The sequence below is a fragment of the Camelina sativa genome, chromosome 7, assembly GCF_000633955.1.
Source record: "Camelina sativa cultivar DH55 chromosome 7, Cs, whole genome shotgun sequence".
In the NCBI taxonomy this organism is placed as follows: Eukaryota; Viridiplantae; Streptophyta; class Magnoliopsida; order Brassicales; family Brassicaceae; genus Camelina; species Camelina sativa.
This window is the reverse complement of record NC_025691.1, coordinates 33,154,764-33,169,481: the sequence shown is the minus strand read 5'-3', so window position 1 is coordinate 33,169,481 and position 14,718 is coordinate 33,154,764. Positions and strand designations below refer to the sequence as shown.

The following is a 14,718-nucleotide window of genomic DNA, read 5'->3' as shown; positions in this document are numbered from 1 at the left end:
GAATCAGTTCCGGATAAAGCTGAAGAATCCAAAATGGATGCACCAAAAGAAATATTTCTCAAGGATTACACTAAGCCTGATTACTACTTTGAAACTGTATGCCAGCCATCTTTAAAATTCCAAATCGAGTATATGACTAGGATCATTTTGTTGTTATTTTGAAGCTTCTTTGTTTGTTTGTTTAGGTGGATCTGAGCTTCTCTCTAGGTGAAGATAAAACAATTGTTAGCTCTAAAATCAAGGTTTCCCCTCGAGTTAAAGGTACAGCAGTCTAATACATTGCTGTTTTTTAGTTTCTGTAAGCTGAACATTCAAGTTTAGTTTCTTTTGCATGCCCTGTTTGCATAGCTTCAGGATGGATTTTTGCTCTTTTTTTTTTCACATCACATCTGAACTAGTTTCTTATTGGCCAGGATCTTCCGCTGCATTGGTCTTGGATGGACATGACTTGAAGCTACTTTCAGTCAAGATTGAGGGGAAGCTTCTAAAGGTACCCATTCAATACTTGGCCTTCTGGAAAACATTTGTATCTCCAGGCTCACTCTTTTAATCTTAATACTATATATTATAGACTCTTCTATAAAACAAGCAACTCAGTTGATTAAAATATAAGTAACTCAGTTTCCTCTATGTACTTGGTCTCTCTTTACATATATTGTTCACCTTGGCTAGGAAGGGGATTTCCAGTTGGACTCTCGTCATCTCACTCTTCCTTCGCTTCCAGCTGAGGAGTTCTTTGTTTTGGAAATTGATACTGAGATATACCCCCACAAGAATACTTCACTTGAGGTGAACTTATTTTTCTTATCTTTTTATACTCTCAATGATGTAAATTGTAAACGATCTCTTCTAACTTGTTTAGTTTTCCTCTGTTAGGGGCTTTACAAGTCTTCTGGGAATTTTTGCACACAGTGCGAAGCAGAAGGTTTCCGCAAAATTACATTTTACCAGGTTGATTGTGACTTGTTGATAATATGACTGGTGTTTATATAGTACAAAATGATGTTCTTACATTGTATTTTTATTCTGCTATGACAGGATCGCCCTGATATAATGGCAAAGTACACTTGTCGTGTGGAGGCTGACAAGACACTTTATCCTGTGTTATTGTCCAATGGAAACCTCATTTCTCAAGGAGAGATAGAGGTTAGCTAAATAATGCCTTCTTTTCTTGTTTACCAAGTTGTCTTCTCGGCTTGGTCTTTGTTGAAAGCATAATTGTTCTTTGAAATGTAGGGTGGACGGCACTATGCCTTATGGGAAGATCCATTCAAGAAACCGTGCTATCTATTTGCTTTGGTTGCTGGACAGCTAGTGAGCAGAGATGATACATTTATCACACGCTCTGGCAGGCAGGTTTCCCTAAAAATCTGGACTCCTGCAGAAGATGTACCAAAGACTGCCCATGCTATGTATTCCCTTAAGGCGGCCATGAAGTGGGATGAGGATGTAAGCACTTGCATTGTTTTCAATTGTCGTTGTTACTTGTTACTACTGAATCTGATTATTTATTTGTGTGTACCCTTTGTCCACTAGGTGTTCGGCCTTGAGTATGATCTGGATCTCTTCAACATTGTCGCCGTTCCAGATTTTAACATGTATGACCAAGTGGTGGTTTCTGTCACAGTTGATAGTATTAATCCATTTGCTAATATCTTCAATCCAAAACATAGAGCTCAACGTCTGTGTCTTTTAGCTTTTCTTATTGTCATACCAGACAAACTGATTGATATTTGCTCGATTTTCAGGGGAGCCATGGAAAACAAGAGTTTGAATGTAACCTTACCTTGCTTTATAAGAAATTATGTACTTTAAAATATATTATATTTTGATGGTGATCCATGAGCTTGTATTTTACAGATTTTTAATTCCAAGCTTGTCCTAGCATCTCCAGAAACTGCAACAGATGCAGATTACGCTGCTATTTTGGGTGTTATTGGTCATGAGGTATGTAATAATATCATATGTTGTTAATTGATTTTTTTTCTGGTGTTTAGTTAATTCTCAATAAACACATCTTTCATTGTGTTCTTTGTGCAGTACTTTCACAATTGGACAGGGAACAGGTTAGCCTCATCTCTCCTTCCCTTTGCTACAATTGATTAATTCTTTCTTATTGGATCTTCTAATTTTGATGTTCTGGTATAAGATAGATGCTTGTCTGTGCAGTATATTTTAGAAAAGAAACGTTGTTTGTATGTAGCCTAATATATGACTAAAAGTCTACTTGTAAAAACAGGGTGACATGCCGTGACTGGTTCCAGCTCAGTCTAAAGGAAGGACTTACTGTCTTCCGTGACCAGGTATATTTTATCCTTTTGCTATTCGAAGATGGTTATGGGAATTGTTCCTTGTCTAATGATATAAATTTGCAAAATCTATACAGGAGTTTTCATCTGACATGGGAAGCCGAACTGTCAAGCGCATTGCTGATGTTTCAAAGCTTCGGATCTATCAATTTCCGCAGGTATCTTATTTTGTTACTCCTTTGAGGCCTCTTCATGGGATTGTTTCATCTTTTCATGCCAAATTATCTGTCCTATAATTTATCAGGATGGTGGTCCTATGGCACATCCAGTTCGTCCACATTCATACATCAAGGTCAGAGATTCTCTTATTTTGCCTTGGAAATGTTAATGGACATGATATTATAAGTGTTGCTAATTATGGCTCTTTTCCTTTCTCTGTCAGATGGACAACTTCTACACAGGCAAGTTTCTGTTCGCAAGAAGGGATTTTATTAAAACATTTTATTATGTTTATCTCAGCATTGTGTTCCAATCTAACGTGCTTCTGCTTTTGTAACCTTTTCGAACCTGCATTACATCTCTGGCCACTACCTACTCTCTCAGTGACGGTAGGGATTTGAGAATTCCTTTTTATTCATAGTTCCATTTCCTATCAATCCTTTACATATTATTTCTAACACAAAGATTTGATTTCTGTTGTTGTTTCAGGTTTATGAAAAGGTTTGGCTCTTTACCTTATAGTGTTTTGTTATTTGTAGTAAGCAAGAAACCTAGTTGACTTTATAATGTTTTTCTAGGGAGCTGAGGTTGTCAGGATGTACAAAACTCTACTAGGAAGTCAGGGGTTCCGAAAGGTTGCTTTCCAACGCTACTTGTTATTTGTGTAGATCTAGTGGCGAGATATTTCATCGAACATGTTCTAATCATCTCTATTTGCTCATATGTTACAGGGAATTGATCTCTACTTTAAAAGACATGATGAGCAAGCAGTGACTTGTGAAGACTTCTTTGCTGCTATGCGTGATGCAAACAATGCAGATTTTGCTAATTTCTTGCAATGGTTAGTCAGATTATCATTGTGGAATTTCTTGTGATTTTTTATTATTATTTTCGTACTTATATTACCATATACAACATCTTAGGTACTCTCAAGCTGGAACGCCGGTTGTCAAAGTGGTCTCCTCGTATGATGCTGAAGCTCGTACTTTCTCTTTAAAATTCAGGTTCGGTTCTTATCATGTCTAAAATTTTATTTTTTCTTTCTTATTCGCACAAAACTTTGTTAATACGCCAAACTTATGCCTTGTCTTTGAAATTGAACCTTTATGGATCTTACCTCTATTGAATTTGATGTTGACACTTTCTGTTTCTTTGTGGTTGATCACTTCTCAGTCAGGAGATACCTCCGACTCCAGGCCAGCCAACAAAAGAACCTACATTTATTCCAGTGGTTGTCGGTCTTCTGGACTCAAGTGGGAAGGACATTACACTTTCCTCTGTTCATCATGATGGTACAGTGCAGACCATTTCAAGCAGCAGCACAATACTTCGAGTGACTAAGGTTAGCTGAAAATTCCTTCTTTAAACCAGTACTTTATGTGATCTTTTGTAATGTTTCTATTCTAGATTACATTTCCCTACGCTCTTGTCTGACATCCAGTGTTTTTAATTCATTATACCTTTTGCCCTGATCTTCTCATCTATCTTTTCCTGGCTTTATGTTTTGTTAAATGTACAGAAAGAAGAAGAGTTTGTGTTTTCTGATATATCAGAAAAACCTGTTCCGTCCCTATTTAGGGGATTCAGTGCCCCAGTTCGTGTTGATACTGATCTCTCTAATGATGACTTGTTCTTCCTCCTAGCTCATGATTCAGATGAATTCAATCGGTATGTACCTTTCTACAACATATTAGTTCTTCTGTATCCTCTTCACGCAATTCGATCATTCATTTTTTTTGTATTTTAGGTGGGAGGCTGGTCAAGTTCTGGCAAGGAAGCTGATGTTGAACTTAGTTTCTGATTTCCAGCAAAATAAACCGTTGGTTCTAAACCCAAAATTTGTGCAAGGTCTCGGCAGTGTGCTTTCTGACTCAAGCTTGGACAAGGTATGGCTCTACCTTCCCTTATCTCCCGCGTAGTCATACATGTTAGTGTAGGATAGGACTTTCAAATCTGTATCTTTATCTATTGTGTAGGAATTTATAGCCAAAGCGATAACATTGCCTGGGGAGGGAGAGATAATGGACATGATGGCTGTGGCGGATCCTGATGCTGTTCATGCTGTTAGAAAGTTTGTAAGAAAGCAGCTTGCATCTGAACTTAAAGCCGAGCTTCTAAAGATAGTATGTCTTCTCTCTGCATACCGTATCTTTCGGGATGAAGGACTAAAAGGCAGTTCCTGTTTTCATATAACATTGTTCTCTGCTTATTAATTGAAACTTTTTTAATTGTTTTTTGTGCAGGTCGAGAACAACAGGAGCACAGAAGCTTATGTCTTTGACCACACAAACATGGCGAGGCGTGCTTTGAAGAACACAGCTCTAGGTTTGTTTTCCATAGCCATTCTTCAATAGAAGGAGATACTCTTAGCTCTAGTCGCTTACTTCACTACCTTTTGCTTTGTTGAAATACTCCAGCTTATCTTGCATCTCTCGAGGATCCAGCTTATGTGGAACTTGCACTGAATGAATACAAGATGGCCACCAATTTGACCGACCAATTTGCTGCTTTGGCAGCTCTTGCCCAGATCCCTGGTAAAACCCGTGACGACATTCTTGCGGACTTCTATAACAAGTGGCAGCACGATTACTTGGTATGGCTTTAAAAATCATAAGTTACTCTCTTCCACTTTCAGGAATATGCTTGTACTAAAATTTATCGGTTTCTGATCTCAGGTTGTTAATAAATGGTTCCTCCTTCAATCAACATCCGACATTCCTGGCAATGTAGAGAATGTCAAGAAGCTTTTGGATCACCCAGCTTTTGATCTGCGCAACCCAAACAAGGCAAGTGAATTATGAAACCCTCATCTCGCAACTTTTCACAGTTCTATGCTTACGATGAAACCATAACAATCTTTCAGGTTTACTCGCTTATTGGAGGGTTCTGCGGTTCCCCAGTGAATTTCCATGCCAAGGATGGATCAGGTTACAAGTTCTTGGGTGACATTGTTGTCCAGTTAGACAAATTGAACCCTCAGGTTAGAGTCCCAAAATATCTGGTCTCTTTGCAGTTACTTACCTAATGTAACTATCTTCTTGGCAACAACAGCAAGCTTAACGATTTACTTTTTCATTGGTCTGAATAGGTTGCTTCTCGTATGGTATCTGCCTTTTCGAGGTGGAAGCGGTACGATGAAACCCGTCAAGGTCTAGCCAAGGTAAATCGTCCGGGAGATAAATGCAAAACAAGTCTAGAATTTCCCCTTGAGCATTTCATGGTTCTTTTGCCTCATTTAACCTCTTTGTCCAATCTTCTCGCGAATTAAAATCGTCAGCCATGATTTGTTTGATAGGCTGAGAAAATCACTAGATTAAACCTGTTGTGTTTGTGTGTTGTGTTTGCAGGCACAATTGGAGATGATAATGTCTGCAAATGGGTTATCTGAGAATGTCTTTGAGATAGCATCCAAGAGTTTGGCTGCTTGAGAGACACCTTAAAATCCTTTAAAAGACGCATCTTCCTCTTCTCGTAATATTGTTTTGCCTCTACTTAATGTTAAATTCTAGTAATTTACAACAAAGATTGAAAATAACCCTAATAAAATAAGGAAAATACCATATTTTAAGATATCAGAATCGTGTTCTGTAGAAGCACTCGGCGTCTTTCTGAATACAGCAGATCCGTAGTCCCCATCGGCGACACCCTGACCATTGTCTTCCTCGGACTCTTCTCCAGGTTCAGATTGGTATTCTTCTTCGTCGTCTGTCGTTTCTCTGGATTCATGTGAATAAATGTGGTTTTTGCCGTTATCTTCATCACCAGATCCTCCACTGTTGCTGTCATCTTCATGCCAAGATACTATTTCTCGACCTTGTAATACTCTATAACGGCCTGGGTAGTCTCCGGAATCATGTGAACGCATGTGGTTTTTGCCGTTATCTTCATAGCCAGATCCTCCATTGTTGCTGTCATCTTCATGGCCAGATACTATATCAAGGTCTCGTAATACTCTATAATGGCCATGGTAGTCTCCGGAATCATGTGAACGCATGTGGATTTTGTCGTCATCTTCATAGCCAAATCCTCGTCCATTGTTGCTCCCGTAGGTTTCGTGATCGACCACTCGTAATACTCTACGGCAATGGTAGTCTTTCATAACGTCGATTAGGTAGATGCTTTGTGGGGTAAAGATCTTGACACCCCATTCTATGATGTCGAAGGCGTTTGATTCGCTGCTGAATTCGATCTTCATCTCTGTGCCTGGTTCGGAGAGGTCGACAGGTAGAGGGCGAAAGTGAAATAAACATAGATGTTCCCTTCGACATTTTGAGACAGGCTCTATGAACGCCTCGCCTTCGTAGGTTAAGTAGCCGTGGATGCGACATAAAAGCATGGAAGAATAATCACTCATTTCTGTGAATTGCTGGTTCGAGGAAACCACGACGCAAACCGCAATGCCAATAGAAGGATTACCGTCGTCTGGACGAATGGTCATGCAATTTCCTTTGGAACGGTGATCGAACTCTGCAGGCACTTGTCTTCCCGGTAAGAGCGCATTTGTTGGAGAAAAAGATTGTTGGATAATTGCTCGTCGTGCTTGTTGGTCCAATTTGAAGCAGTTGGTGAAAATTAATGCTGCATGTGGAGCGCTTAAAGGGAAAACCACGGTCTCCAGTGATTCACAATCATTTGCATATACGTAATTGAGCGAAGCAGGGAGCTCTGGCAAAGATGTGAGTCTACTGCAGCCAGATAGTTTAAGTTCTTCTAACTGATGAAGATCTTTGATGCAATCTGGAAGCCTTTCAATACCAGAGTAGCTTAAGTCTAGGAATGTGACACTCTTTGGGAGATGTGTAAAGCCCTTGAGCTTTTCTGTGTAGCTCATATCGAGAAACCTAAGACGACACGACCACCACGCAACTGATGCATCAGGCACATCGTCTTTGTTTATAACGTCATTTTTGACGTGATTAGAAACAACTCGAATCTTTCTCAATTTTCGGCATCCTGTTTCAATGGACGCCATGTTCATGTAAGCTGGGAGGACTTGTAGTTTTATGCAGTTACTCACATCCAACCACCATAGTTTATGAAGATGTGGAAAAGAGGATGGAATCTCTACCAAACTCTCGCAATAGTTCAGATTTACTTTCTCCAGATTTGTAGCATTTGAAAGATCCGGGAGTTCCTTCAAATTCTTGGACGCAAACAAATCCATGAACTTGAGTTTCTTAAGGGGCTGAATTTGTAAGAGAACCACCCAATGAGAGAGAGAGAGAGAGAGAGAGAGAGAGAGCATCATATAACTTGATATATTCATTTATTTATATAGCACAACACCAACCTGGGTTCCACACCAGAGGTGCTCGAGCTGGCTTTCCCGCATTTTGAGTTCGACAAGATATTCAGGGTGAAATGTAGGAGGAAGACTCTTGCTTGGGTATGCCTCCCATTGTAGTAACCTTAGACGACGCGGAAACTCCATCTCCTCTGGTATATGCATTCTATAATTCCCATCACTTCTACTTTTATATACTCTCAGGAATTGTAGATTGGGCAGTCTTTTAAAAGCGCCAACACTTATAGACACTTCACTGATTCCTGATGTATCAAATGATATGCCAGACACATTACTAGTACCCTATACCAAATTTCAAATTAGTTACAAAAAGAAATTGTCAATACAAGTGATTTGTTTTAGAGTGTAAGGAGAAAATGGATAAAATAGCAAAAGAGAAAGAACTAACATTCTCATATCGAAGGACATCGCAAATCTCATCAGCATTTATTAATATTTGTCGTTTCCAAGGCTCCTGTCTATGAATGGCTTGTCTAGCCACTTGTTGTAGTAACTTGTGCATCACTATTTCCCCAGTGGGATTTATCTCTATAAGAGATTTGTTAACTAGGATTTTCAACCAGTATTTGATGTCCAAGTTACGATCATCAGCGACCATGGCTTCCACAAGATCACAATCTTTGTAGTTGAAGAAAACTGCAATGTGGAGAAATAGAATTTGATCATTTTCATGTAACCTATCGTAGCTGACTCTTAATACGTCATCGAGTTCTCGCCAAGAGTTAGTTTCTAGCCTCCGCATTACACATTCCCACTCGTCCTGCTTCTTCCCAAATAAAGATGAACCCATCACACATAGTCCCAATGGGAGGTTGCCACATAGGTGTCTGATGCTTTCTGCAAGCTCCACAAAACCATGAGGTGGAGAGCTTTGTTTAAAAGCAGATTTACATAAGATCTCAAGAACTTCTTTGCTAGATGGGAATCCCACATGGTACGTATTGTTGATGCCACGTTGCTGCAAAAGATCTTTGTTTTCTGTGATTACTACAATCCTACTTCCATGACCAAACCAAGTGGTTTTATTTGCTAAAACCTCCAATTGCTTTACATCATTCACATCATCAAGAATGATTAGCACTCTCAGGTCGCTTAGCCTTTTTTGTAACTCTCCTAAATTACGTATCCTTATACCATCTTGATTCAAAACCTCTGAAAGAAGTTGTTCTTGTAATCGCAGCTGCAGGCCATAATCGTGAAGACCACTATGATTGCTTCCACTGAGGTTCATAAAACATGTAAGCTGAAACCTATCAGAGAGTAGGCTCATCAAAGCTCTAGCAATGGTAGTTTTACCAATGCCTGCAGGACCAGAGATTCCAACTATCATAGCTTCATCCTTATAATCTAAACGTAACAAGGACTGGATTTTCTTCAAGTGGACTTCGAGTCCCACCATGTCTTCAAAATCTTTTGATGGTGTATCGTTAAGTTTATCTGAAACATCCCTTGCAATCTTCTTGATCATGTTCGCTTCATTATCCCTAACAAGATAGAAAGAAGAGAAAAAGCAACGTTTCCATCAAATAGTCACACAATGAAAACATTCCTCTGTTCCCAATTATTTATGACACTAGGTTTTGAACTCAGGCGTAGCGTGGGTTTATTAGATATATCTTGATGAAAATTATATATGATTGATGACGGTAATAAAATATTATCTTATAAAAATAAATAAATTAGTATTATCATTTTCATTGTCAAAAGTTGTGGTAATTTTCATTGTTACTTTTACCGTCTGGTTCTTCGTTATACTCTTTTCTTCTTCTTCCTCGTCAACTTCTTCACATTTTTCCACTGAAAACCCTTTTTTTTAGACTACCACACAACTTGTTAACCCATCAAACTCCTAGAACAAAATTATTTTTTTCTCATAAAATTTGTGAAATTCATGAAGAGCAGCATAGTCAACACATGCATTCAATTATTGATAATTTTATCCATATACTTATTTGGTTTTAGATCCACACGTTTAGAATCTTCTCCAACCAAAATCCTTACTTGGTTTATAATATTTTAAAAACATAATAAAATATACTAATAATAATTTATTTAATATGAATCATATGATATATAGAAATATGAGTACATTGTAAGAACATAATAATTATAAATAAATAATATCAATTATGTTATATCATCAAATAATATCAACTGTATCATATTCTCAAATAATTGTAACTGTATATAACTATAACCGCTTGAACCGGAACCGTATTTAAACGTAACCGTTTAACCGTTTAACCGTTTATTAAACGGTTATAGTTAAGATTAAACAAAATTTCTAACTATAACCGATGGTTAATAAACCATAACCGTGACAACCGTAATCTTGGTCATGCCTATGTATAACTAATAAAACATGTGTGTTTGTCGTCCATCTTTCTTCTTCAAACTCCAAAACTTGACTCAAACATCAAATCAAGGTCTTGCGATGTCAATACTTCTTCCTTAGACCCAAAAATAAAAAAACTAATGAAAAATATCAACTCATCTATAAAATCATACACAAAAATATGTTTTATAGCTCATAACAAATAAAAAGCACAAACGTAGATAAATAAGATAATTTATGTTTTACATCAATATTTATAGTATTTTAAACTTTAAAAAGGTTTTGAAATATAAAATTTGAACCTTTTAAAAAGTTTCAATAATTATAATATTTTAAAATTTTAAAATTTAAAAACTTTTTAAAAGCTAAGAACTTTTAAAAGTTTCANTGTAACTGTATATAACTATAACCGCTTGAACCGGAACCGTATTTAAACGTAACCGTTTAACCGTTTAACCGTTTATTAAACGGTTATAGTTAAGATTAAACAAAATTTCTAACTATAACCGATGGTTAATAAACCATAACCGTGACAACCGTAATCTTGGTCATGCCTATGTATAACTAATAAAACATGTGTGTTTGTCGTCCATCTTTCTTCTTCAAACTCCAAAACTTGACTCAAACATCAAATCAAGGTCTTGCGATGTCAATACTTCTTCCTTAGACCCAAAAATAAAAAAACTAATGAAAAATATCAACTCATCTATAAAATCATACACAAAAATATGTTTTATAGCTCATAACAAATAAAAAGCACAAACGTAGATAAATAAGATAATTTATGTTTTACATCAATATTTATAGTATTTTAAACTTTAAAAAGGTTTTGAAATATAAAATTTGAACCTTTTAAAAAGTTTCAATAATTATAATATTTTAAAATTTTAAAATTTAAAAACTTTTTAAAAGCTAAGAACTTTTAAAAGTTTCAATATTTATAATATTTAAACTTTTAAAAATTTAAAAATTATAATATTTTTTTGAAACTTTTTAAAGTTTTAATTCGATCAAATAAAAAACCGGATCAAACCGAATAATTTTTAAACTTGGACGCTTGATAAATCAAGCTTTCATGGTAATTCGTTGTTGGAAGCATATTAATCTTATTTATACTGGTTCTGAACCATTGTCTAAAACTTTTATAGCCGAGGGATATTGTGTATAGTTCTTTTATTTCCATAAATTTTAAATTTTCCTTTTTCTAAAAAATTCCGGAAATTTTAAAAAATGTTAATGAATGACATGCCAAATCCTGATAGGTTGTTTTAAAATAATTCTTAATATATAAAATTCTGAAAATTTTTAAAAAATGTTAATGAGTGACATGTCAAATCTTGATAGGTTATTTAAAATCCTATGTAGACAGCGTTAGAAGCTTATAGCTTCTATTTTTATTAGTATAGATGTATTTCGAAAACTCGTACAACAAAAAATTTCCCTTAATTATTCACTTAATAGAACCTAAGAAATAAAAAAACTTCCATTAATTGATTGAAGACATACCATTTCTTGAAGTCTTCTCCAGCAATGTTGCTCACATCAGTCAAAGCTTTTCTCCATTCCTTTCTTTCCTTGTCCGTCTTATTCGCACAAGTTTTATTGAAAGCCATCCCGAAATCTCCAGTCTGTTTCCGCACATCGGATGGCTCCACTCCGTAAAAAACAGTCATCACGATCTGCTTCATAGCGTTTTTGCGTTTCAAGATCTCCACCAATTCATCCAAACACCAGCCTGACGAAGCATATTTCTTAGAGAGAATCACGATCGATATCTTAGACTCTCTTATAGCTCTTTTGAGGGAAGGAGAGAGATCTCTGCCTCTCTTAATCTTTTCATCATCAAACATAGTTATCCCGTTGCCTTGAAACTGGTCGCGCAAGTGACTGAGAAATGTTTTACGGACGTCGGGACCGTGGAAGCTCGTGAACACTTTGAATCTGTAGTTGCGAGACTTGGAAGAAGAAGAAGAAGGAGAAGCCATGATGAGAGACATGCTGAGAGATCTCGATGGAAATAAATGGGGTAACAAAAACCTCAAGATCTCTCAGATATATATATCCCAATAGGTAAAAAATCAGATACTATACTTTGAATGTGTTATTTTGGGAAGCTAAAATACAAAAAGGATGCTTCCGCGTAATAAGGCAAACGCGTTATATGACTCGTGACAGACGAAACTTCAAAAAGGAAAATAATAATATATATACAAGACTTTTAAATCATTTAGAAACATCTACAACCGTACATATGGGTCTCTTAAATCTTAAGTGGTGGTCCTTTTCGGAGAAAAATATGTTAAAGAGAGATTAAATATGTTACTGCATTTGAAGATTCTGCGACATATATTCACTGCCTAGCTAATTCCTAATTCCCTCGCAAGTCAAATTGGAAAAAAATATCAAATTACTCGCCAGAATTAGATTTTCGTCAAATATTCCATTGCAAATTAATTTTCTAGCTATCAGGAAATCATATAAGGTTTTGGTCTCTCCTTATTGGTTGATTTGCATTAATTGTTTTTTTTTCTTTTTCTTTTTACTTATATATAATAATTACAAATCCATAACAACAAATTTATATATAATGATAATTAAATGTGATGGTGATCAAAAGTTTACAAAATTAATCAATACATAGTCAATAAATTGTCTCCAATACATAACTCCTCGATTTCCATTTATATTTTTTCCTTTGTCATTTTCTCTTTTGTCATAACTCCAAAAATATTCATATGTTTAAAAAAAATGTAACTTCTTATATGGATAGTCAACAACCTCTCTTTAGTGTGATTCCATTTATTGATGGTCAAAAGACGTAACTCCTTCTACATTCCCAAAATTCAACAATAAATTAGAATTAACTCTCACACTTTTTTTTCTAAATTATAATCATTTTTCATCCTATAAATACTCATTCTTTCATTCTCTCATTTTCTCATCTCTTCCACTCTATCTTAACTATTGTATTTTTTTTGTGCTTTTTGTTGTTTCTTTCATTCTCTCATTTTTTCATTCTCTTCCACTCTATCTTAAATATTGTATTTTTTTGTGCTTTTTGTTGTTGTATGTGTTAAAAAATCAAATTAAATATCATCTTTATGAGCGATGTTTAAAACACAAAACCATTTCTTGAAGTCTTCTCCAGCAATGTTGCTCACATCAGTCAAAGCTTTGCTCCATTCTTGTCTTTCCTTGTCCGTCTTATTCGCACAAGTTTCATCAAAAGCGATCCCGAAATCTCCAGTCTGTTTACGCACATCGGATGGCTCCACTCCATAGAAGACGGTCATCACTATCTGTCCCATAGCTTTTTTGGAATCCAATATCTCCAACAGTTCATCCAAACACCAGCTTGACGATTGTTGGTGCGGGATTTAGCACCCCCCCACATACCGAGCTAAACCAGAAAGATAATTTGAATATTTAACCGGAACTTCGGTTAAATACCCAATTAGGTTATTAGAGGCCAGTTCGGACGAAGGAAGCCTAGCTTTGAAGAGAAGGAGACCGACTTCTATTCAAGGGCGGCGGCCGATTCAAGACATAAGACAACTTTCCGTATTTCACTTCTTTTAATAAGGAAAGTCAATATATTATGAATCTATGTACATGTATAAATAAGGGGAGACTTCTCCATTGTAAATCATCCGAAATCAAATACAATAACTCAGTTCTCATTGTTCTTGGCAATACACTCTTTAAGTTTAATTCCCTCTTCTTAGATCGGTTTTCTAGAGAGATAGCTTACTTGAATTTGTTTCTCCCTTTCAACAAATTCATTGTGGAAACCTAGTTTCTACAATTGGCGCCGTCTGTGGGGACGCAAATCGTCTCTAAAAGTTACTCTCTAAGCAAAATCTCATCCAAGAAGTTCCGAAAAAACCTACGATAATGTCTTCACTCATCAACGAAGTCGCTGGAGCAAACCGTACCACCTCTGACACGCCCGATGTCACGAGTATCACATCCGCTCAAGAGAACGCATCAACACAAAGCGGCGTATCGACTACGCAGGCCACTGCTGTGTATACCCGTACTCGTCGCCCCGTCAATACATTGACGAACCTGATCGATGCCTCCTCCCAACCCCGGGTCGAAGTCAGATCCGGCGAAGAGCTCGGCCAGGAGACTGGGCGAACTCAGGAGCAACCAGTCAACCTCGAGACGGGACGCGCAGACGAACAACCTCTCCTTGAGGAAGTGACGCGCAACATGGAACAGCAACCCGGAGAACAAACCCAGAACCTCCCGGGTCACGCTACCACGGCAATCCAGAGCCCGTAGGTCGTCTCCATGGAGGACTTCAAAATCCTGTTCGGCACCATGACACAGGAGATTTACCAGATGATTTCTGAAACCAACCGCAGAGTCGACGCTGTCGTAACCCAAACGACCCCATCGCAAGTCTCTGCAGGACAATCACCCGCACCCGGGATAGGCGGCCTAACTCGCCGTCTTGATTTTTTGGATCTGCCGACGATAAGTCAGGCAGGACGAAGAAGCCCTCCCCCTCAGGCAACATCAGGCATCCGACCAACGAACTCACAACTACATGAGAGTTAGACCACCCCAGTCGCCCGCCTGACGAACACGGGACCTTGCCCCGA

At 37.2% G+C, this 14,718-nt stretch overlaps 3 protein-coding genes across 3 annotated transcripts in view; 1 reads left to right on the top strand and 2 right to left on the bottom strand.

Annotated features, from left to right (window-relative positions):
• LOC104703996 (puromycin-sensitive aminopeptidase-like) overlaps window positions 1–6,146 on the top strand; it is a gene marked incomplete in the record, with an annotated part of 7,610 nt that extends 1,464 nt beyond the window's left edge. Inside the window, 31 exon segments of the mRNA XM_010420107.2 lie at window positions 1–96; window positions 186–261; window positions 414–490; window positions 673–789; window positions 877–951; window positions 1,039–1,146; window positions 1,237–1,449; window positions 1,537–1,598; window positions 1,749–1,776; window positions 1,861–1,947; window positions 2,041–2,066; window positions 2,240–2,303; window positions 2,387–2,467; window positions 2,554–2,601; window positions 2,692–2,710; window positions 2,853–2,857; window positions 2,958–2,969; window positions 3,047–3,103; window positions 3,200–3,309; window positions 3,392–3,472; window positions 3,642–3,810; window positions 3,988–4,136; window positions 4,216–4,354; window positions 4,445–4,591; window positions 4,712–4,793; window positions 4,886–5,061; window positions 5,144–5,254; window positions 5,332–5,448; window positions 5,557–5,628; window positions 5,816–5,939; window positions 6,060–6,146. Of these exon segments, the coding sequence (XP_010418409.1) occupies window positions 1–96; window positions 186–261; window positions 414–490; window positions 673–789; window positions 877–951; window positions 1,039–1,146; window positions 1,237–1,449; window positions 1,537–1,598; window positions 1,749–1,776; window positions 1,861–1,947; window positions 2,041–2,066; window positions 2,240–2,303; window positions 2,387–2,467; window positions 2,554–2,601; window positions 2,692–2,710; window positions 2,853–2,857; window positions 2,958–2,969; window positions 3,047–3,103; window positions 3,200–3,309; window positions 3,392–3,472; window positions 3,642–3,810; window positions 3,988–4,136; window positions 4,216–4,354; window positions 4,445–4,591; window positions 4,712–4,793; window positions 4,886–5,061; window positions 5,144–5,254; window positions 5,332–5,448; window positions 5,557–5,628; window positions 5,816–5,896 (2,685 nt within the window).
• Window positions 5,974–7,734, bottom strand: LOC104705220 (disease resistance protein RML1B-like). Its single transcript, XM_019227217.1, has one exon. It carries the CDS (start codon window positions 7,732–7,734, stop codon window positions 5,974–5,976), a length of 1,761 nt encoding a protein of 586 aa, XP_019082762.1.
• Window positions 7,712–12,191, bottom strand: LOC104703997 (disease resistance protein RML1B-like). The gene is made up of 3 exons (XM_019228141.1): window positions 11,615–12,191; window positions 8,162–9,257; window positions 7,712–8,055 (listed from the first exon to the last, which is right to left on the bottom strand). Exons 1-3 carry the CDS (start codon window positions 12,103–12,105, stop codon window positions 7,735–7,737), a joined length of 1,908 nt encoding a protein of 635 aa, XP_019083686.1. The 5' UTR covers window positions 12,106–12,191; the 3' UTR covers window positions 7,712–7,734.